The following is a 19,341-nucleotide window of genomic DNA, read 5'->3' as shown; positions in this document are numbered from 1 at the left end:
CTCCCTCCCCTCTGCCTCTCTTACATTTGTTCCACCAAGTGCTCGAGATGAATTGCAGCAACATGGAAAAGAAATTTGCCGCTCAATTTACTGCCATGTAAAATGATCATCTGCCAAAATAAAAATCTGGACAGAGTCAAACCTTTTCATTTTGGAAGAATATAAAAGGTAAGAAGCAACTTGATTGTGACCCAGCGCTGACATTTTGGCCTCCCCCATCACTCAACCTCATTTTCATCCAAGGACAAACCTGCCAGTGCTGGGAATCACTCATCAATACAACCGAGGCGGTCTGATGTCACTGTGTGGGTATCTGAAAATACTGAGGTCCTCTATATTCTGCTGTGAGGATTTTAAGGTAAAGGATTATCAGATGTCACTGTTCCTATTGAAAGTTGCCTCATTTTATAACAAAAGCAGCAAAAAAAGCCATAAATATCAAGTAGTCATCATGAGACCTGTTGCTTTAGAGCTTCTTTCAGAGTCTTTGGGCTTTAATGGAACCCACTGTATTTTGATCCATATATTAAGATGTTAGGCGTGTCCATGTAAATGTTATCTGAATGCCAGCTGAAAAGACCTTTTCTCCTCCTGCCACATTCCAATCCTCCTCACTGAGGCCACTCCGTGGCAGCTGGATTTCCCAGCAACAGGGCAGTGGGTGGACTTAGCAACAGTAACTTAGCATTAGCTACAACAAATAAATGAGGTGACCTAAACAACAAGGAGACAGTGAGTAGAGGAAGGCAAATGTCCACTCAGAGCAGAGTTTAAGACAAAGGAACGTAAGGTGTCAGTGAAATCTGTGGTTTACATGTGAAAGGAACAGAAAGAAATCTGACCCATTCAGAAAAAAACAACTGTCCAAATGTGGTGCCGGGACCGTTTTCGTCCTGCTAAGGTTCTGAACTTCTGATATTTGCAAATAGCGATGAACATATAATGATGGTAGACTGACTGGATGTGAAAAAAGCTGAGACATCTCAGGCCGATCAAGTTGTAGCTCTTTAAATGAGAAAACAGAAGTTGGAAGATGATTTCTGTTATAGGTTATTGTGCAATGATTTTACTGATGTGCCCCAGCTGAGATGAGGCCTGTGAACTGAAACGTGGTTCGCATCTTTAGCTCGGCAACACACTTAACATTGTATATCGACACTGCGTGACTTTTTCCTCATTTGCAGAAAAGTACGCAACACCTATGTTTGGAGGCCCCAGCTGTTAAATACTGTGGAGTTTCTGTGTTCAGTTTGCATGTTTTCAATCTGAGATTGTCTTTTTAGGAGACTGAACTCAGTATATGTTCCTTCATTTGCTCTGTGCAAGTAAAAAAAGACAAAAATAAAAAATAAAAAATCAAACAAGACACCGGACACTTTATTTTCCCACACAACCATTTCTATGGTTGAGAGAAAAGAGAAAATATCCAGTGAGCACCAGTTCTAGGGTGAATATAAATGCCTCTTTCATGACAGAGATCAGAGAAGAATAGCCAGACCGCTTCAAGCTGGTAGAAGGGCAATCAAAGTAAATGAGTTAAAGCAGCAGAAGGCCACAATGAGAAGGACGGCTAAAACGGGAAAAAACAAAACTGGGCAAGTAGTGTCCAATTTTGGCCAAAAAAGTTCCCTGGTCTGCTGGTCAGAATTTGGCATAAACATGAAAGCATGTATCCATCCTGCCTTATATCAATAGCTCAGCCGGTGGTGGTGCTGTAACGATGTGGCAGATATTTTCTTTGTAGCTCATAGTACCAATTAAGGATTGCTGAAACACCACCACAGCCTACCTATTGCTGCTGACCATGTCCATCTCTTTATGACCGCCATGTACTCATCTTCTGATGGCTGTTTCCAGCACGTCACAAAACCCATATCATCTTAAACTGATTTCTTTAAGGTGGCCTTAAACTCACCAGATCTCAATCTCACAGAGTACCTTTTGGGAGACTTGCATCGTGATGTCCAGCCAACAACTCTACAGCAACTTTGTGATGCTATCATGCCAATATCGACCAAAAATCTCTCAGGAATGTTTCCTGTTGAATCTATGCCACGAAGAATTAAGGCATCTCTTAAATGAGACTAGCAAAGCGTAACTAATAAAGTGGCAGTGGGTGTATATTCTATAGAGACATGAGGTATTGTTATGGGCGTAATTATGGGTTTTTCTACAGTTGGGTCATAGGAAAAGTAGGATTTACATATATTTGAACAGAGCACAAGCATTGACACAGTTGGATGGATTTAAAGAATTTTCTTTCAGTAACTTGATATCCTGGCAGATAGAAAAAAACCCAATAACATTCCAGAGCTATTACTCAGTTGATGCAAAGCGTGCGCTTCGCTCTTTCGGAGAAAGCACTGAGCTCTCACGAGAGCGGCGTGCACCTTATTGATTTTGAGGTCAAAATCGATACATTTCATCGTCTTGAGTGGATTAACTTCAACTTTTAATTGGATTTCTACTTTCTACAATGAAAGCTTATTTGAAAATCAATACGCCAATCAATACCTCCATGTTCAGAAAGTTCAGCTGTGGTGCTGGAAATGGAGGAACGTAGTAGACACCTGCTACTGGAGAGGCGCGCACATGAGTCAGTGAGGTCTAACAAATCTAATTAGCATGCATTTGCTACTGATCTGCACAAATAACTTCTTTCTTCATCAGACAGCAATTAGACAGGAAGTAAGAATTGTCATTTTAGGTCTCAAAAAGATGTTAAGTTTGCTTTGTGTCCACTTTTGTAGATAAAAAGACCCAAGAGACCCCAACAGGTAAGGAAGCATGTTGGAACCAGCAATCGAAGCAAAGTATATCTAATGATGGGGGTGATTCTGCTCATTATGCCATTTCAGATACGAGGCCCTTATGGATAGAATTATGAAAATGATCGTGTGCCTCATAATTAGCGTTCCAGTAATAAATTTCGGTGTTCCTTAGCGTTGACTTAATCCGAGTTTAGCCTGGGCAACATAGCAGCAGAACACGCCAAGCCACTAACTCTAATCCTAGACAGGTAAACAGCCTTATATGATAACTGTTCCAAGCACAGTTTATTTTTATGAAGCATGTGGCTAATTATTTCTTTTGTTCAGCCAGATGTCATAGACCATGAGACTAGCAGGTGGTCCCATATCTAATTAGTCCAGCTGACCAACTAGTAGCAGAGATTAGGAGCACATTTGACCCTGGCTGCTGCAGACTGGTCCGCTTAAATTAACATCCCAAAGCCCAAACTCACCAATTAAATTTAAGGCTTACTGAAACCAATGCGGCATTCTTGCGATAGTGCCGTTTATATGAAATGTAAAATACCTCTTGGCTTGACTTTTTAGTTTCTGTTGCAGTTTTCACATCATTAAAACACACAGGATGCTTCTTTTATTTTGAAATCTATTCCAAAATACCATAAAAAGTTTATATGAAGATCCAAGCACACTCAGGAAGCTGGACATATCTGAAAATCCTGGTGGGTGCTTTCTTAGAATTGGGATGATTATAATAGGTGAGCAAAATAAAGCGTATTGAGAAAATATTGCAAACAAGTATGCACGCTCAATTTCTTTAAAACCCAAATGTCATTAAGAATAAAAAAAAAAGACACATGCACACACAGAGTCTCGATCTCATCTTTTAAATCCATCCACGATGACTAGTTGTTGGAGCTGTAGACAGCTGAAGGTCAAAACCATGATGGCTATGTGTGTGTGTGTGTGTGTGTGTGTGTGTGTGTGTGTGTGTGTGTGTGTGTGTGTGTGTGTGTGTGTGTGTGTGTGTGTGTGTGTGTGGTTCAGAGTATGCTAAAAGCATGTAACCATTTTGGACGGCACACACAGATTATGTTCACGGATCGTGCACACATTAGGCACGCTTCACTGAGACTTAAGAACTTTTCAGAACAATGACCGTTTGGCTGGAAACAATCGCTCGTATGGTAATTGTACACAGAGACGCAAACAGCAATTAAAGCAGCCAGGCAGCCTGACTTTAGTGTCGCAGTTGTAGGACACTCACTGAAAAACTGTGAAATAATGTCAAAAAAACATTTATGCTCCTGTTTAAAGTGGATGTCAGTGTGCGCACGGCAGGGACCGTGCTGCTCTACTGTTCATTCAGACACCGAGATCCATTAAATTCAAGTAAAACTACATGCTCAGCAACTTAGTGGGATTAGTTTTGTGATGTTTTGTTGCTGGTCTACAAGTTTTAATATTATACAGACTGAGGTCTAAAGCAGATTTTTTTTATTTTATCCAAAACTCACATACATACAATATAATAACGGTTGCATATTCACTGGATTCACCATCTCATCATATTTCAGATGTCTATGAGTTATTCTTAACTCATATTCTTAACACATTTTGTTTTGTTTTTGGGTCAAAGAGAAAAAAAAAAGGGAAAAAACAGAAGGAATATCCACTAATCACCTCATGATTCTACAAATATAAACCTCAAAGCTGGCTTCAGGGTTCAAAAATCAGCTTAACAAAAACGATCAGAGTTTAACTTTATTCGCATCAGCTCCATCTCGATCAGTGGCAACGTCAGAGTGCTGCTAACCCATTAATGCTGTTGACATTAGCCGCTTAGCAGTTATATATAATAATACTCAAAGGACATTTTCATAGTAAAAGTTACAAATAGAATCCTGAGAAAATGTATTTTATTTGTAATGGAGCATTTGTACAGTATGGTGTAGTGTAATCAATCTGACTGTTTATTCTAACACTTTCTATGTGTAGTTATTGCTCTTTCACTTGCACTGGGAAGTTATTGCAATGAATGCTGAATCACATCCATGATGTGAATCTTCTATTTGACCACATCTCACAGGTGCTCCATTGGATTGAGATATGGTGGCAGGGGATGCCATCTCACTATGGTACTGGTAGTACTAACCAATATCCAGGTTGACTGTGGTGCTAAATCTTCAATTCCCATTTGGTATAAATGGGCCTAAAGTAAAGCAAGCAAATATCCCCTTCACCATTACACCAACAACAAGAGCCTGAATGGTTGATGGATCCATGCTGTCAGGCTGTTTATGTCAAATTTGCATTATAAATTGAGACTCGTCAGACCGAGCAACATTTTCCAATCTTCTGTTGTCCAATTGTGTTGTGGATTGTGGGCTCAGTTCCTGCACTAGCCCATCTGCTAAAAGGTTCAGAGATGGTCTTCTGCATACCATGGTTGGAACAAGCGGTTATTTCAGTTACTCCTGCCTTCCTATCAGCTTGAAGTAATCTGGCCTCTTTGATCTCTGGTAAACAAAAAAATAAAAACCTCCTTTCCATCTCTTACAAGCAACGTTTTCCTTTGATAAATGCCATTTAGCCATCATGTGCTACACTAACTTCTCAACTAACTTTAATTCTAAAAAAAAAAGAGGCTTCAGATGAAGCAAAGATGTAGGTGAAAAAGCACAAAAAAACAAATTACACAAATTTGTTCAGAATCAAATTTATTTGAATATGAATACCTATATACCTTTTATAATCACAATAGTACTTTTGTAACATAATAAATTGGCAACTTGTCATAGGCTTCCTAAACATAAAGAAACATATTTATGGAGTAACAAATTAACTTACAAAACATAACAGTTCCACTGTTTGAGGTCAGAATTAAACAAAATAAGGCCTGTAAACTCATTTAAAAAAACTGAAAATGAACAAGATGCATGGATTTAGAGATCTGGGGGTGCCAGATGGCAGCTGAGAGGGGAAAAAAAAAACATATTAGAAATATTTAAACCTACAGCTTGCTGCAGGTTACGACTCAAAAGAATTCATTTCAGCTATTCCAGTATAATCAACATGAGCTGTAGAGGCCAACATATTGTTAATCGATTACTTAACTAACTATTAGCTGACAATAAACACACACCAGTGTGTGCTGCAGAGGTTTACTGAAATAAGGACAGATGTTCAAGTCGTGTAATTACTGGTTCAGGAGTGATGACTGAAACCCATCCACTAGTTCATAAATTTCACACTACATGTCGGAATTTCACTAAAAGATGGCTTTACTGATACACAATGCTTATTGCTTCAAAAATGATAACAAAAAACAAAAAAGTGCCAATCATGCAAATGTATCTCCTCATTAAACCGACCCCAAAATAATAATAAAAACACACACAGACACCCAGGAACCTGAATATGCATTATAAAAAAATCACAGAGTCATCAATAATACACATTCATGCAAATGCAAACAACCTGAACACATCATAAATATGAAAAAAGACTTCCTTTCATAAGTACCACGATCGCAATAAAACGAGACTGTGTGCGAATGTGAAATTCAGTGCATAATATTGAACCGCTACCTTCAGAAATTTGGTGAAACATGCACTTACTGTATGCTTGATGACTATTGCAACATTTCCCCAGGTCTTTGGCTTGTAGACAGCCATACAACGATGATTATAGACTGTGACAGTAAATAACAATGAAATAAAGTAGACAGGCACTTACAACTACTTGGATATTGTACTATTTCCCAACACGTGACAAGCTTTGTTTACATACAGGTTTAGCTAAGAGATTGCCAAGTATTGAAGACAACCACGCAATGCTAGTACTATCATTACCTTAAGTATCTCATTAATGAAGTCAATAAAATCTCTAAACAGTTCCACGCACTTACAGTAAAACCACCATAAATAAGTTGCCAATGTCTTGTCAAGGGTTAACTAGCTGTAAGTCACCACAAGTAGGCTAATCTGCCAGTTTTGCTGACAGCATTAACAAAGTTTGCGTGTTCAGATCCATTTAAGACCTACAGCAGCAGCAGCAAAAATATGGTAAATATCAATTAGAAATTATATTGTCAACAGTCTAAATTTTAAAAAAAAATTGGTCAAGTTGTTTTTGCTAACAGATTGTACTGTACATACATTTTAGCTAAACAGACTGACTTAAAGGAAAAGGCAAACATTTGGGGGAAAATCATGGTGTAAACAAAACTGATATCACTTCTACATCCTTCAGGTACTATGAGGCTATAAGCAAGCCATGTAACTTAGCTAAACTAGCCAGTAGCTACCTGGTTTAGCTTAGCGTTAAGCAAAACTAGCCAGTAGCTGTGATCTTAAAGCTACCTAGCTTTAAGACCATAAACTAAAATTAGCTTGTTAGCTTGGTGTTATCCAAGAAAATCTCACCAACTGCTAGGATTTATCTTACTGACTTAAAATATTTTTTTTAAGTATTTAAAAAAATGTTAGTTGTTTATGTTTACACAGTTTACATCATGCTAAGCTAAGCTAACTAGCTGCCAGCTATAGTTTCACATTTGCAAACATAAGTGGGGCATGAGGTTAAACTAGGCATTTAAGAAAGGCAGCTTGATTTAAGTTATCTTTGAAGGCAGAACATGACACCTAAATGCCTTCTAAAACAAAGTAATACAATGTTGTAATCAAGTCATTACATTAATTGGCCAAGGAATGTTATATTCTTGATTATGCAGCAATCTGACCACAACATACAACATTGATTGTATAAGCTCGTTTCTAATGTGGATTTTTGCCATAGGAAAGTGGGAATTAACTGCTCTCCATAACACAGGTTCATACCAGGCTGCCTATTTGTTATAAAAAGGACTACAAATTGTCATTCAAATTATCAACTTTGTTCTGCTTCATTCTTCGTAAATTAATGGTTCACAGAGTACTTCTTCATAGAACAATCCCAAATTTAAAAAAAACAACAACAAACCCCAAATGATTTACAAATCCTCAAATTATAAACAGCAAAAGAACATCGCTGATAATAGACAGATCCCTTTACAAAAAATTATAAATAAACAAACACAATACAAAAAAATAAAAAAAGCTTCCAAACTAGAAGTAGCTGGAAAACATCAAACAAACACACAAATTAAGAGGATCGCTAAAAGAAACAAGGCACAAACTTCTTACAAAAAAACGCCAGTCTAATAGACACACTAAAATAACCGTTGTTCCGTCTGTAGATGATTAAAGGTCAGTAGTCAAGGCTCTTTATTAAAGTAACCTGAGAGGGGGGGTTCCTTTGCCAGCTGCTTTCAGATGAAAACCTCCATCCTTCTTTTGCAATTAGCCAGAAAAAGTGGTTTCCAAATGCTTAAAGTAGCAGTCACAGTGAGTTAAAAACACAACATTTCCCATTACTCCCAAAGGTGTTTCTTGACCCTGTTTTCTGCCAGTCTGGGCCTTGTAGAGAAAGGCAAAGGGAAAAAAACAAAAAAAACTTGGCATATCCACTGAAAAACCAAGACTGCTGCCCAGCTCTCGTAGCACAAAAGAGGATGGTGAAGGCGAGCAGATGGATTCTTAGGTGTGTATACAGTGTTTCATCAGGGCAGCTCCTACCATCTGTGCAGGTGGGAGCGCTACCGGCCTACACGTGTGAGCGGAACTGGTGGCTGGCGTTAAGTGGCTGTCTGCTTCGGAGTGGGATGAGCCAAAGGAGTTTCCAGCGAGTGCCACAAACTTCAGCTAGCGCCCACTGCCAGGATCTCTTTGCGCCATATCTGATAAGAAAAAACAGGTAATTGTTCAAGTAAAAATCCTTTTTGTACCAAACTGTCTGCCAAAAAGTGAACGAGGATCATAGATTGCATATAAAAGAAGGAGAGTGACACTGCAAAAAATAAAAAATGAAAAATCCCCCACTGATCTGTCACTCCCGTTTTGAAACCACAAGTTCCCTTCTGCTTCGCCTTTGGTATGCTATGTAAATGGCTGGTCTCTACACATACGATAGATTTATCTCCCAAAAGATCGGCCTATTCCTCTGACGCAGCTATTCCTGCTATAAGAAGAAACGGAACTTACGTTTCATTTGAAAAGTGAGCCATTTTCTCGATGGTGGTCATATCCTGTAAGACAAGAAAAATGCAACATGAGTGACTCATTTTAAAACATTTCAGATAACATCTTTTCACAGACCTGCCAAACTATTTAATAAATGAAATGTTTATTCATGTCAGCAGAGGTATGGCAGATGAACATGTTGCTGTTGTGGTTTATAGTAATATGAACGCACTCATGTGCACACTTTCTCCCCTGATTCTTTCCTATCGATCGCTGCATTACTGGCATTGATCGTTTTATTTCTGTACACCATGTCATGTTGTTTTGTCTGAAGCTGCTACATCATTTTTCTTCTTTTTTGTCTTCAACTTGCTTTCAAGAGGACATGCAAGCTGAATAACGCTGTGAATGACGCATTTACTGATCCTACAAACTGATATTCAACACTTAGCTTGGAAATATTAGCCGCATTTAATTAGTTAAAGACATAATCGCATCAAGACGATGGCAGCAGGAAATGGGTGGAGAACTTAAACTGTCAGCTGAAACGAGAAAATAAGTCTTTACTCAGTACTCACTGAGAGGATGCCAGTCATCTGTGTGTAAAACAAAGAAGACATGCCTCCAAACATGACCACGCCCATTAGCGCAGAGATTCGCAGCAGAGCCAGTTCGTGACGTGTAGTGAACTTTTCCTGAGTGAAAGAGAACAGTGCCATTTGTTGTGAAAACCTCTTATCATCTTAAAGTTCCATTTGCTGATTTTCCCACTGTCAAATATGAATGTTTATAGTTTTCCATTAGTGTAGCTAAATCTCATAATAAACATGGCCAAAGTTTCAAATAATGAGGTCAGAGTATGAACATCAATCGCTGTAGAAGAAAAGTCATTTTTTATACTCTTGGCTCTCTGTGATGTAGGTGTGGGCAGATATCCCTATGTTTAAAGTTACTCAGCAGAGAATAAAATTATGAAGCTGGAAATGAGTAGAGGCCAACTTTTAAAAACAATCCCATGGACCTACCTGGTCTAGTCCTGTCAGAGGCTGGAAGTAATAGTACTGACAGAAGTCCAGCACCAGCGTGAATAAGCTGAGGACCTGAGCATAGAAACACAGCTGCAGGAAGAGCCAGTGGTTGTCCTCTCCCACACAGTTATTAATCCTGCAAAGGAAATAAAGTGCATTTAGCAAGTGATCACATATTTCTTTATCACAGCAGTGGACACACATGGCATGCTATGATATGTTCAGTCATTAAATAAGCTTTCAAATCTCAGTAATTGAATAAACAAGAATGGATGGGAGCATGAGAGTAGGTGTTCGTGTATGATTACCAGGGACAGTGATGGTCCATCCTGCGCACACAGTGGCCACAGCGACTGCAGTGGTGCGACCGTTTAGGTCTCATTAAGTTGCACTTATTGCACAACTCCCAGTGCTCTCTCTCTGAAACACAAAGACAACAAACACTATGTAACAATCATCGATCCGAAGAGAGTTGATACTGCTAGTCGGTACCGGAGTAACAGACAAACTGGACATATACAAACAAGCGGTAAGCAGTGAGAAAAGCATTTACCAGCATGAGGTATGTGTGGGTCCGCAGGAAGACGGCCTGGATCTGCTGTGGAAGCTCTGAACAGTGCTGCTAGGCAGAGTCCTGATGCTATGTAGTAACCTAAAGAAATACAGTGTGTTTTAATTCCACTGATGAGGTGTGATCGGGCACATTCATTTCCAATTTCCAAAGAAACTCATTTTCAGTTTTTCACGTGTCAACACAAAAGGTAAGGAAACTCACAAACAACAATGGCCCAAGGAATGTGTCCCTCATTGTAGTGTGGAAACAGAACCAGTTTGGGAACAAAAAAGGTGTTGTAGAGCCAGATCCCAAATACCACACTGATGCACAGCCAGCCCATAGGGTCCACCACGAAGTGCAATCGAAGCTTCATGGCTGCTGGGAATTCTGGGAAACCTACAGTGTACCAAACGCGAACACACACACAAACTTAAGACACTGACAAACATGTTTTGCAGTTCTTTAGTTTGCAGATACTTGAAATGATATGTTTCAGGCAAAATACCCATCAGTGAGACCTGCATTTTGCCCTGCACATTATAATAGATCTATAACTTAACTACAGAAGGATTAAGATTTGTACGTACAAGGACATATCAGATACTGTGTGGAAATGGTCGTGGAATGTGTCTTAAACAAAGGCCTAACCTCTGTGTAATACAAAGCAGATGCTTATCAACCAGGCACTTGATACCCTGAGCAATCTACCCCCCAAACCTTACACTGAATCTTATTATCAGCATTATCTAGTACAGTAACACTGCTAGAACACAGTACGAACAGCCCTCGTAACCACGTAACCACTACCAGAGCCTCGTTATTTGTAAAGCCTCGCCTGCTCCATCATTCATACTGCTGACAACATTCACAATCGTGATGGGCTGGGCTCTAAAACCCTGACTGTGTTAGCTAACATCTACGGGCCAACGCTGCTCTTTACTTCAGTCGCGTAAAAATGAACCAACGCGTTTATTGTCAAATATACATCTCGTGAGCTAAAATGAAAAGACACTTACTTTTTTGTCAGCGAACGAATCAGTGAGACTACTTCCTCATCGCCTCTGTGGGACCTGTTTTGCTACCTGCAATGAAAAAAAAAATCACATTTCCGATCTAAAAAAATAAAACCGGAACAAGCATTATTTGCATTTTTGTCCTGGGAAGCATCGAAATTGTTAATAAAGTTATTCTATTTCATATTACATAAAACGAAATAATGGAAAACTAAAAACAAACCAAGATACCGAAAATGTTAAATTACTCATTAAGGCAATGATTTGATTAAAGAAAATCACAAGTCATTTGCTAGCGAGACTTACGCGTTTATTAAGCTGTTCTAAGTCTACATAAAAGCTTGGTATTAGCATTAAACTCTCGTTTGACGCGATAGATAAAGCGAATATGATTTTTTTTTTAAACAGCGGCACTTTTTACGTTTGAGCTGTTATTTTTACGTCAACATTCCTAGTTTCCTGCTCGGTCCGCGTAGTCGGCAGCTTGATATTGCTGATGTAGCAGGATGGTGGCGGCCTCGCTCTGCTGCCGCCCTCTGGTCAACTGTGGTCAATACATTTTGATAAAATATAATCGAAAATACAAACCTAAAATACAGTTGGAAAAACACTACTCTAATGTTAATGTTATAAACGTAAGACAATTTATATTCAACACAAATAATTAAACATTAGTTTGAAAGGTGCGCCACTCCTAATAATGACGTAATTCAACTTCCGCTGCTAGCAATAGCGGCTGGTGTTTGTTGACAGCGACGCCGCATAGCTTAACAGTGCCACAGTAGTTTCATTGTGCTGTTGGAGCAAAAATGGCATCATTCAATTCGTACAAACTCAGGTGTTCAATCCCGGGCCACGAGATGGACGTCAGGGGACTCGCCGCTACTGTTTTTCCAGAGGGAGCGTTCGTGTCTGTGTCCAGAGACCGGACCGGAAGAGTCTGGGTACCAAACTCAAGGTAGCTAGCGCTAGCTTGCTGCTCAGAAACTGCTGCTTGGCTACGATTAATTTCAGGGTACAAGTCACTCTGCGCAAAGAGATTGACTTGTCCGGACAAGAAAAGTGTCAAGCCAAATCACGCCTTACTGAATATTTTACTATTTCTGATTTCATATGTATAAAAATGGTTAGTAGCTAAGTTAGCCAAAAAGCACAGTGCTAACGTTTGCTCAAATTAGCTTTGTCATTCATTCAGCTGCAACTGTTCTTTTACGAAACACGAAAGTGAAACAGATTCGGAGTGCTTATTTTTGTTAATTTGCCTATCCTTCTTACAGATTAGAGCCAAAGGGACCTAACTTCTTCCCTCAGTAATCATTGTTAACTTTCGTCTTGTTCTCCCTCTGACAGCTCAGACAAAGGCTTCACAGAGATGCACTCTATGTCTGGACACTCAAATTTTGTATCCTGTGTATGCATCATCGCACCCAGTGAAACATACCCTCGGGGACTTGTTGCTACAGGCGGGAACGATAATAATATTTGTGTTTTCTCACTGGATCGACCGCAGCCCCTCTTCACTCTCAAGGGTCACAAAAATACAGGTGAGTTGTGCTGTCCTCGCTGTTTGGATTTTTGTAGTAGTGAGGATTAACTGGTTGCTGTGTTACTCGTCACAGTGTTTCTGGTTCCTGGCTTTCTAACTTTAAACCTCCACAGTTTGCACTCTGTCGTCTGGGAAGTTTGGGACACTTTTGAGTGGTTCCTGGGACACTACAGCCAAAGTCTGGCTCAATGAGAAGTGCATGATGACCTTGCAGGTACGTGGTCCTCTACGCTTTTCAGCTTGCTTGGATGGTGATTAGTGTCTCCATTGTTTTGAAAAAATTGACAGAACATGTTTTGTGCTTGTTAATTTTGTTTCAGGGCCACACTGCAGCGGTGTGGGCAGTGGCTATTTTACCTGAACAAGGCCTTATGCTGTCGGGATCAGCAGATAAGACCATAAAGCTTTGGAAAGCAGGACGATGTGAGAAGACGTTTACAGGTGAGGATATGCAGGTGTATATTGGACATGGGTTTGTTTTTTTTTTGTTATGTTTTTTAATCTTTTTTGGGGGGGGGGGGGGGGGGTGCGTGTGTATACAAAAAGTAGACTGGCTGATGAGTAGCATGATTGGTTGTCTGTCTTTGATTACGTGGTTAATAATATAAACCAACAGTATTGTAGGATATGGGACAAAGCCATAACTTTGTCAAAGTAAAAATTTAAATTGGTAGCTGCATATTTTTTAGGGTTAAGTTATGGTTAAAAAAATATTCCCTTCCATTATAGGTCATGAGGACTGTGTGAGAGACCTGGCGGTGATCAGCAACACTGAGTTCTTCTCGTGTAGCAATGACACAAGTATCAGAAGGTGGCTGGTGACAGGCGAATGCGTACAGGTCTACTACAGCCACACCAACTTCATCTACAGCTTAGCTGTCTTCCCCAATAGCCAAGGTTTGTTGATTGTATCAATATTTAAAAACAAGGGATAGAACTGAGAGACTTGAAACCAGCAGTCAGTGATGCTCTTCTGTGGTTTATTCAGCCGGCTTCCATTTTCATACTCTGAGATGGTACCTACTTCCTACACCCTGCCCTCACCCTTTTTTTTTTTTTTTTTTTCTCTTAGATTTTATAAGCACAGGGGAAGACCGGAGTCTGAGGATATGGAGGCAAGGAGAGTGCTCTCAGACCATCCGCCTGCCTGCTCAGTCTGTGTGGTGCTGCTGTATTTTACCTAATGGTGACATAGTAGTCGGAGCCAGGTAATAGAGCTGCTTTTGGCATGTTAATATGCAGTCAGGTCATAGTGATTTCCTTGATCATGTTACACCATAAATATTTAAAAGCCCATTAAAGACAGTGTTCGCTGTCCTCATTCGTCGCATCTCTCCTGCATTCAAACAAATGTTGAATGAAGCAGTAAGTAGTTCTGTGGCTAAACCAGAAGCTTCTCCTCTGCCCACAGCGATGGCATTATCCGCGTGTTTACGGAAGCTGAGGACCGCATGGCTAGTGCAGAAGACCTGCAGGCCTTTGAGGATGAACTTTCCAAAGCCACTATTGACCCCAAGACCGGGGATCTTGGTGACATCAAACTGGAGGATCTTCCTGGAAGAGAACACCTGAACGAGCCTGGTAATGCAGCAGTCTGCTATTTATTTTGTCATATAAAACGGTGAAGCTGTTCTCTGTGCATCAGGGTGGTTTTGTTTACAACAGGGAATCGCGATGGACAGACACGGTTGATCAAAGATGGACAGAAGGTGGAGGCATATCAGTGGAGCGTCAGTGATGGCCGCTGGATGAAAATTGGAGACGTGGTCGGAGGCTCAAACCAACAGACCTCCAAGAGTGTCATGTATGAAGGAAAGGTGAGGCTACAAGCTCAGAGTTAGTAAGCGGGACGTCGCATATGAGCTGTCATTAATGTCCCCCCCCCCCCCCCCCCCCCCCTCCCCCCATCTGCGTGCAGGAGTATGATTACGTGTTCAGCATTGATGTGAATGAGGGAGGGCCATCCATGAAGCTGCCTTACAATGTGACAGACGACCCCTGGCTGACAGCGCACAACTTTCTGCAGAAGAATGACCTCAGCCCCATGTTCCTCGACCAGGTTGCCAATTTTATCATTGAGAACACCAAAGGGCACGTGGTGGGACCAGCCCAGCCCGCTGGTGGTGACCCCTTCACTGGTGAGGTCCAAAAGATGGATACTGCTGCTGGCTTCTTTGCTTTCTTTGCTGTACATTTAGATTAATTTCACTGGAACGATTAAGGGATCTTAGATTGAATGTATAATGTGTTTCGCCTCTTTATTTGACAGGAGGAGCTCGCTATATCCCTGGTTCTTCCAGTGATACTGCAGGATTTGGAGCTGATCCTTTTACAGGTATAGTTTGTTTACTCAGAGGTGTTCATAGTCTGAACTTGACCTGTAAGTGCAGTTTCACAGCTGTGTTTTTTCTTCACAGGCACTGGTCGCTACATCCCAGGATCAGGCCCAAACCCAGGTGCTCCTGTTGGTGTAGCGGATCCCTTCACAGGTAACTTGGTATCGAAAGGAGCAATTGGGACTTGTGAGATACAAATCCCAGTGGTACCTTTCTATGGAGTTATGAGGCCTTTCTCTCTCTCTCTCTCTTTTTTTTTTTTTTTTGCCTTTAACCAAATGGCTCCAGGACTGCACTAAATTATCGTTTTTTAAGTGTCCAAAACAGCAGTGTTTGTTGTTATAGTCACAGTAAAAATCTTTACTGGGAAAAAGATGGTGGAAGTCCTGAATGAAACTAGCTTTTCAACAAGCTCTAGCGTAAAGAAAAGGGAACTTTGCAGCTGCTCCCATCCACCACTGTTTATCTTACACAGTGAAAAGCTACAGAAGTTAAAATAAAAGTGTGTTTAAGCAGATTAGCTGTTAACTTAATCTGATGTGATGTTTAAATCAAGCAGCTTACTGAAGGCTGTCATCAGCCGTCCTGCTTTCTGTCACAGCAGCTAGCACGCGGCAATCTAAAGTGTACCATTATTTCAAGGCTTTAGTAACATTATTTTGTACATTTAGATTCATATAAAAAGGTTGGCCATTGAATGAATATTGGCATTAATTATTAACATTTACACTAGGGCTGCTCAATTAACGAATTTTAATCACGATTACGATCTGGGCTTTCAACGATCATTAAAAATGACTGACTGATTATTAGCCCCTCCCTCGTGCTTTACTCTCGCGCTGCTCCGTGTGGCAAATCCAGCGCACCGCTCTGCATTTCGAACACGCATCACAAAAATTAAGAGGACCCAAGGGAAGCTCGGAAAGCTAAGCAGAAGTTATTTGGAGAGGAGAGTGACTGCCATTGGTTGAAAAGAGAGGTAAAAAAAACTTCAGTGGTGTGGAAACATTGTGGGTTTGCGGAGTCAGACGTGGATCAAGTAGAGATAGTGTGTAAACTTTGCTACAGTGTCATAGCTGCACCACAGAGCTACACTGCCAAGTTCACTAAACATAAATGTTTATATTTTTCATTTATTTTTTATATTGCAAACATTTGCACTGTTATCAGTATTTGCACACTATTTTATATTATTTTTTAAAGTCATTATTCAATACATTGTTATTGTTAACCCTTTAAATCCCTGTAGAACCATAACCGCGTAAGCTAGCGCAATAATTTATTTTGCATATGAAACCAGAGAAGTTGTACTTACATCTTATGCCATCAGCTTGTCCTAGGTCACAGTTTCCTTCCACATATAACTTTGCAAAAATTGCATAAAAAGCGCTTGCAGGAACAAAAACATAATATTCCAGCTGTTCGTAACACTTCCCACAATGATAAAGATGTCAATGCGAACTATCGCATGTCCGCCATTTCCTGTCCGAAACCGGAAGTGACGTCATTTTTGCGGAAAATGTTTTTTACTTTTACCTTAAAAGCCTATACTGGTGTTTTTATAAGTCATGTTTGACTCTATACTTTTCTGAATAGTTTCTGGGATGCTTAGAACTCGAATTGCACTGCTGGAAATAGTTTATTTTGATGCACGTGCTGTTTTCTTTGCAAATTTGCATCATAGGATTGTTTTTTTGTTTTTCCTGCAGTATATAAAAATTGCTATATCTCCAAAATAAATCTATGAAGACACTCAAAATAAATTTTCTGTGGTGGGAAACTATTTTTTTGCAACTTTTTTGTATTTAAAGTTTTGAGGGATAAACCTCTTAAATTTCCCCAAATATAAATAAATAAATAAATAAATAAATATATATATATATATATATATATATATATAAAAAACAAAAACGATTGTCAATTTTTTTTGTAGTTTATTGCACTTTTTTGCAATTGATGTAATTACTATGGATTTAATGCATACATATTATTAAAATATGGGCTACAACAGTTGTATTGATGTATAGCAACTTGAAATGCTCCCAAAAATGGCACTACAGCATGTAAAAAAATAAATAAATAAATAAAAATATAAGCTCTGGCGGACTTGGTTCTATAGTAGGTCTTAAAGGGTTAAATAAATATCGTCAAATAATCGAGATCTCAATTTCAGTGAAAATAATCGTGATTATCATTTTTGCCATAATCGAGCAGCCCTAATTTACACCATCATAGCATTTATTTTCTGCAGTAGGAAACGTTGCATCAACGCACAGAGCAGACCTCTGAGAATGCTGACATGCTCGCTTTTCTTCTTTGCAGCTGGCACATTCTTCTTTAAAGACTCACACACACTCATTCATTCACAAGCAATTTAAACACATACACGGGAACACACAGCATGCTTGCCTCATTCATGAGATGAGGCAATAGTGTCAAACTTTTTTTGTTTGCCTCCTGCTGATGTTAGAAAGTCTTCTAAGAAGTTAATGCTCTCTCTCTTTTTGCCTGAGTTTAGGTTGCATGTATAACTTATTAATAGTATACTTGTCATTGTTTTAGTTTTTTTTTTTTTTGCATTTAATATTATTTTTCCTTTCTGTCTCCCTGCTTTGCAGGAGGTGGTGCATACTCCTCAGCAGCCTTGAGACAAACAACCAACATCTACTTTCCTAAGACTGATGGTGTGACCTTTGAGCAAGCCAACAGCTCTCAGATCACTGGTAAGCATTTCAGTGTGATTTGTTAACTCTCGCTGAATAACTTGTGCTTTAAAGTGGGTGATATTTGGAACCTTCATATATTTTAAGAATGTTTATTTTATTCTTGTCCATAACGTAGTGTAAGAAAATGTGTTTTCCACCTGTCCTTAACAGCTAAGTTGAAGGAGCTAAATGGAGGTGCCCCTCAGGAGCACAAGCTCTCTGAAGAAGTTCTGGAAAGCCTTGAGAGGCTTTTGTTGTCTGTGTGTGGACTCAACTCCTCTGAGCCTGCTCCGACCATCCAACAGATCAACCTGCTTTGGAAGGCTTCTCACTGGCCTGAAGGTAATAAAAAAGTATCCCATCCCAATTCATGTGTGTTTTAATGCTTTTTAGCTAATTTCTCTTCACTAATAAGACCCTCCCCAATCTTTCTTCATGTTTTGTAGATATTGTGTTTCCTGTCCTGGACATTATGAGGCTGGCAGTGCGCCACCCGCAGGTTAATGAGAGCCTTTGTGGAGAGGCAGAGGGTGTACAACTGTGCAACCACCTCCTGAACCTAATGAGGCCCGAGGGGCGTCCTGCCAACCAGATGCTGGCACTGCGGACTCTGTGTAATTGCTTCAGTGGCAGGCATGGCCGAGCCCTCCTCATGGCCCAGCGTGAAACGGTGTTATCACGTGCTGCTGACCTGGCCACCGTCTGCAATAAGAACATCCATATTGCCCTGGCCACTCTGGTGCTTAACTACGCTGGCTGTCTCCATCTCCAGCCTGACCTTGAGGCCAAGGCCCAGTGCCTATCTGTGGCCAGTAGAGCCCTGGAGACAGTACAAGACAAGGAGGCTGTATTTAGGCTGCTGGTAGCCTTGGGAACCACAGTGGCCTCAGATCAAACAGCCCAGGATCTGGCTCGCTCGTTGGGAGTCAGCTCTCAGATTTCCAAGTACTCATCAGTGTCTGATCCATCGAAGGTGGGAGAGTGTTGCCAGCTGCTTTTAAAAGAACTACAATGATATGAATGATTTAGACAAAAAAAGAGCACTTGTTTCTATTACTCTGTTCTACTTAACCAGTTGTGGTGGAGATCTAAATAATTGTATGTTCCACAATAAAAGAAGGACAAGTGAAAATTTGCCATACGCTGACTCTGTTTTTATTACTGCAACACCTCTCCAAAGCCTTTTGACTGATTTATTTTTTAAAGTATGTGGTTAACAGTGTATGACTGATTTACACTGTAGAAAACAGTTTGCTGTGTAAAGTTACATCTCGATTGATCCATTTTCTGCTTCTTATCTGAGTCTAAGCAGACATATCCAGGCCTCCCTGTCCGCGGTGTCTCA

At 40.1% G+C, this 19,341-nt stretch overlaps 2 protein-coding genes across 4 annotated transcripts; one reads left to right on the top strand and one right to left on the bottom strand.

Moving 5' to 3' along the window:
• Positions 1-8,396: 8,396 nt before the first annotated feature.
• On the bottom strand, positions 8,397-16,652 carry zdhhc21 (zDHHC palmitoyltransferase 21). 3 transcript variants are annotated; one of them, XM_076881885.1, is made up of 9 exons: positions 16,607-16,647; positions 11,413-11,478; positions 10,616-10,792; positions 10,394-10,492; positions 10,149-10,260; positions 9,838-9,976; positions 9,391-9,507; positions 8,834-8,877; positions 8,397-8,529 (listed from the first exon to the last, which is right to left on the bottom strand). In XM_076881885.1, the coding sequence occupies exons 3-9, from the start codon at positions 10,767-10,769 to the stop codon at positions 8,397-8,399; spliced, it is 798 nt and encodes a 265-aa protein (XP_076738000.1). In that variant the 5' UTR covers positions 10,770-10,792; positions 11,413-11,478; positions 16,607-16,647. The 3 variants fall into 3 exon arrangements, with proteins under 3 accessions (XP_076738000.1, XP_004554429.1, XP_076738001.1); XM_004554372.5 differs by lacking the exon at positions 16,607-16,647 and adding an exon at positions 11,716-11,851; XM_076881886.1 differs by lacking the exon at positions 9,391-9,507 and having other exon boundaries at positions 16,607-16,652.
• On the top strand, positions 12,121-19,135 carry plaa (phospholipase A2-activating protein). The gene is made up of 14 exons (XM_004554373.6): positions 12,121-12,367; positions 12,760-12,953; positions 13,069-13,169; positions 13,276-13,396; positions 13,685-13,852; positions 14,028-14,163; positions 14,367-14,536; positions 14,621-14,772; positions 14,874-15,093; positions 15,225-15,290; positions 15,373-15,444; positions 17,910-18,014; positions 18,168-18,338; positions 18,443-19,135. The coding sequence occupies exons 1-14, from the start codon at positions 12,219-12,221 to the stop codon at positions 19,009-19,011; spliced, it is 2,394 nt and encodes a 797-aa protein (XP_004554430.1). The 5' UTR covers positions 12,121-12,218; the 3' UTR covers positions 19,012-19,135.
• Positions 19,136-19,341: the final 206 nt, after the last annotated feature.

The sequence above is a fragment of the Maylandia zebra genome, linkage group LG3, assembly GCF_041146795.1.
Source record: "Maylandia zebra isolate NMK-2024a linkage group LG3, Mzebra_GT3a, whole genome shotgun sequence".
Taxonomy (NCBI): Eukaryota; Metazoa; Chordata; class Actinopteri; order Cichliformes; family Cichlidae; genus Maylandia; species Maylandia zebra.
Note: the sequence above shows the minus strand (reverse complement) of the source record. Positions and strands in the feature narration are given on the sequence as shown.

What these genes read in the sequence shown, in the direction of transcription:
- zdhhc21 (XM_076881885.1), bottom strand. Translation starts at nt 10,769, where the DNA reads ATGAAGCTTCGATTGCACTTCGTGGTGGACCCTATGGGCTGGCTGTGC. An exon ending in ATGGACCATCACTGTCCCTG is followed by an intron (nt 9,977 to 10,148) that starts GTAATCATACAC and finishes TTTCCTTTGCAG; the next exon opens with GATTAATAACTGTGTGGGAG. An exon ending in CTCTGACAGGACTAGACCAG is followed by an intron (nt 9,508 to 9,837) that starts GTAGGTCCATGG and finishes TCTTTCACTCAG; the next exon opens with GAAAAGTTCACTACACGTCA.
- plaa (XM_004554373.6), top strand. Translation starts at nt 12,219, where the DNA reads ATGGCATCATTCAATTCGTACAAACTCAGGTGTTCAATCCCGGGCCAC. An exon ending in TGTCTTCCCCAATAGCCAAG is followed by an intron (nt 13,853 to 14,027) that starts GTTTGTTGATTG and finishes TTTTTCTCTTAG; the next exon opens with ATTTTATAAGCACAGGGGAA. An exon ending in GGCTTCTCACTGGCCTGAAG is followed by an intron (nt 18,339 to 18,442) that starts GTAATAAAAAAG and finishes CATGTTTTGTAG; the next exon opens with ATATTGTGTTTCCTGTCCTG.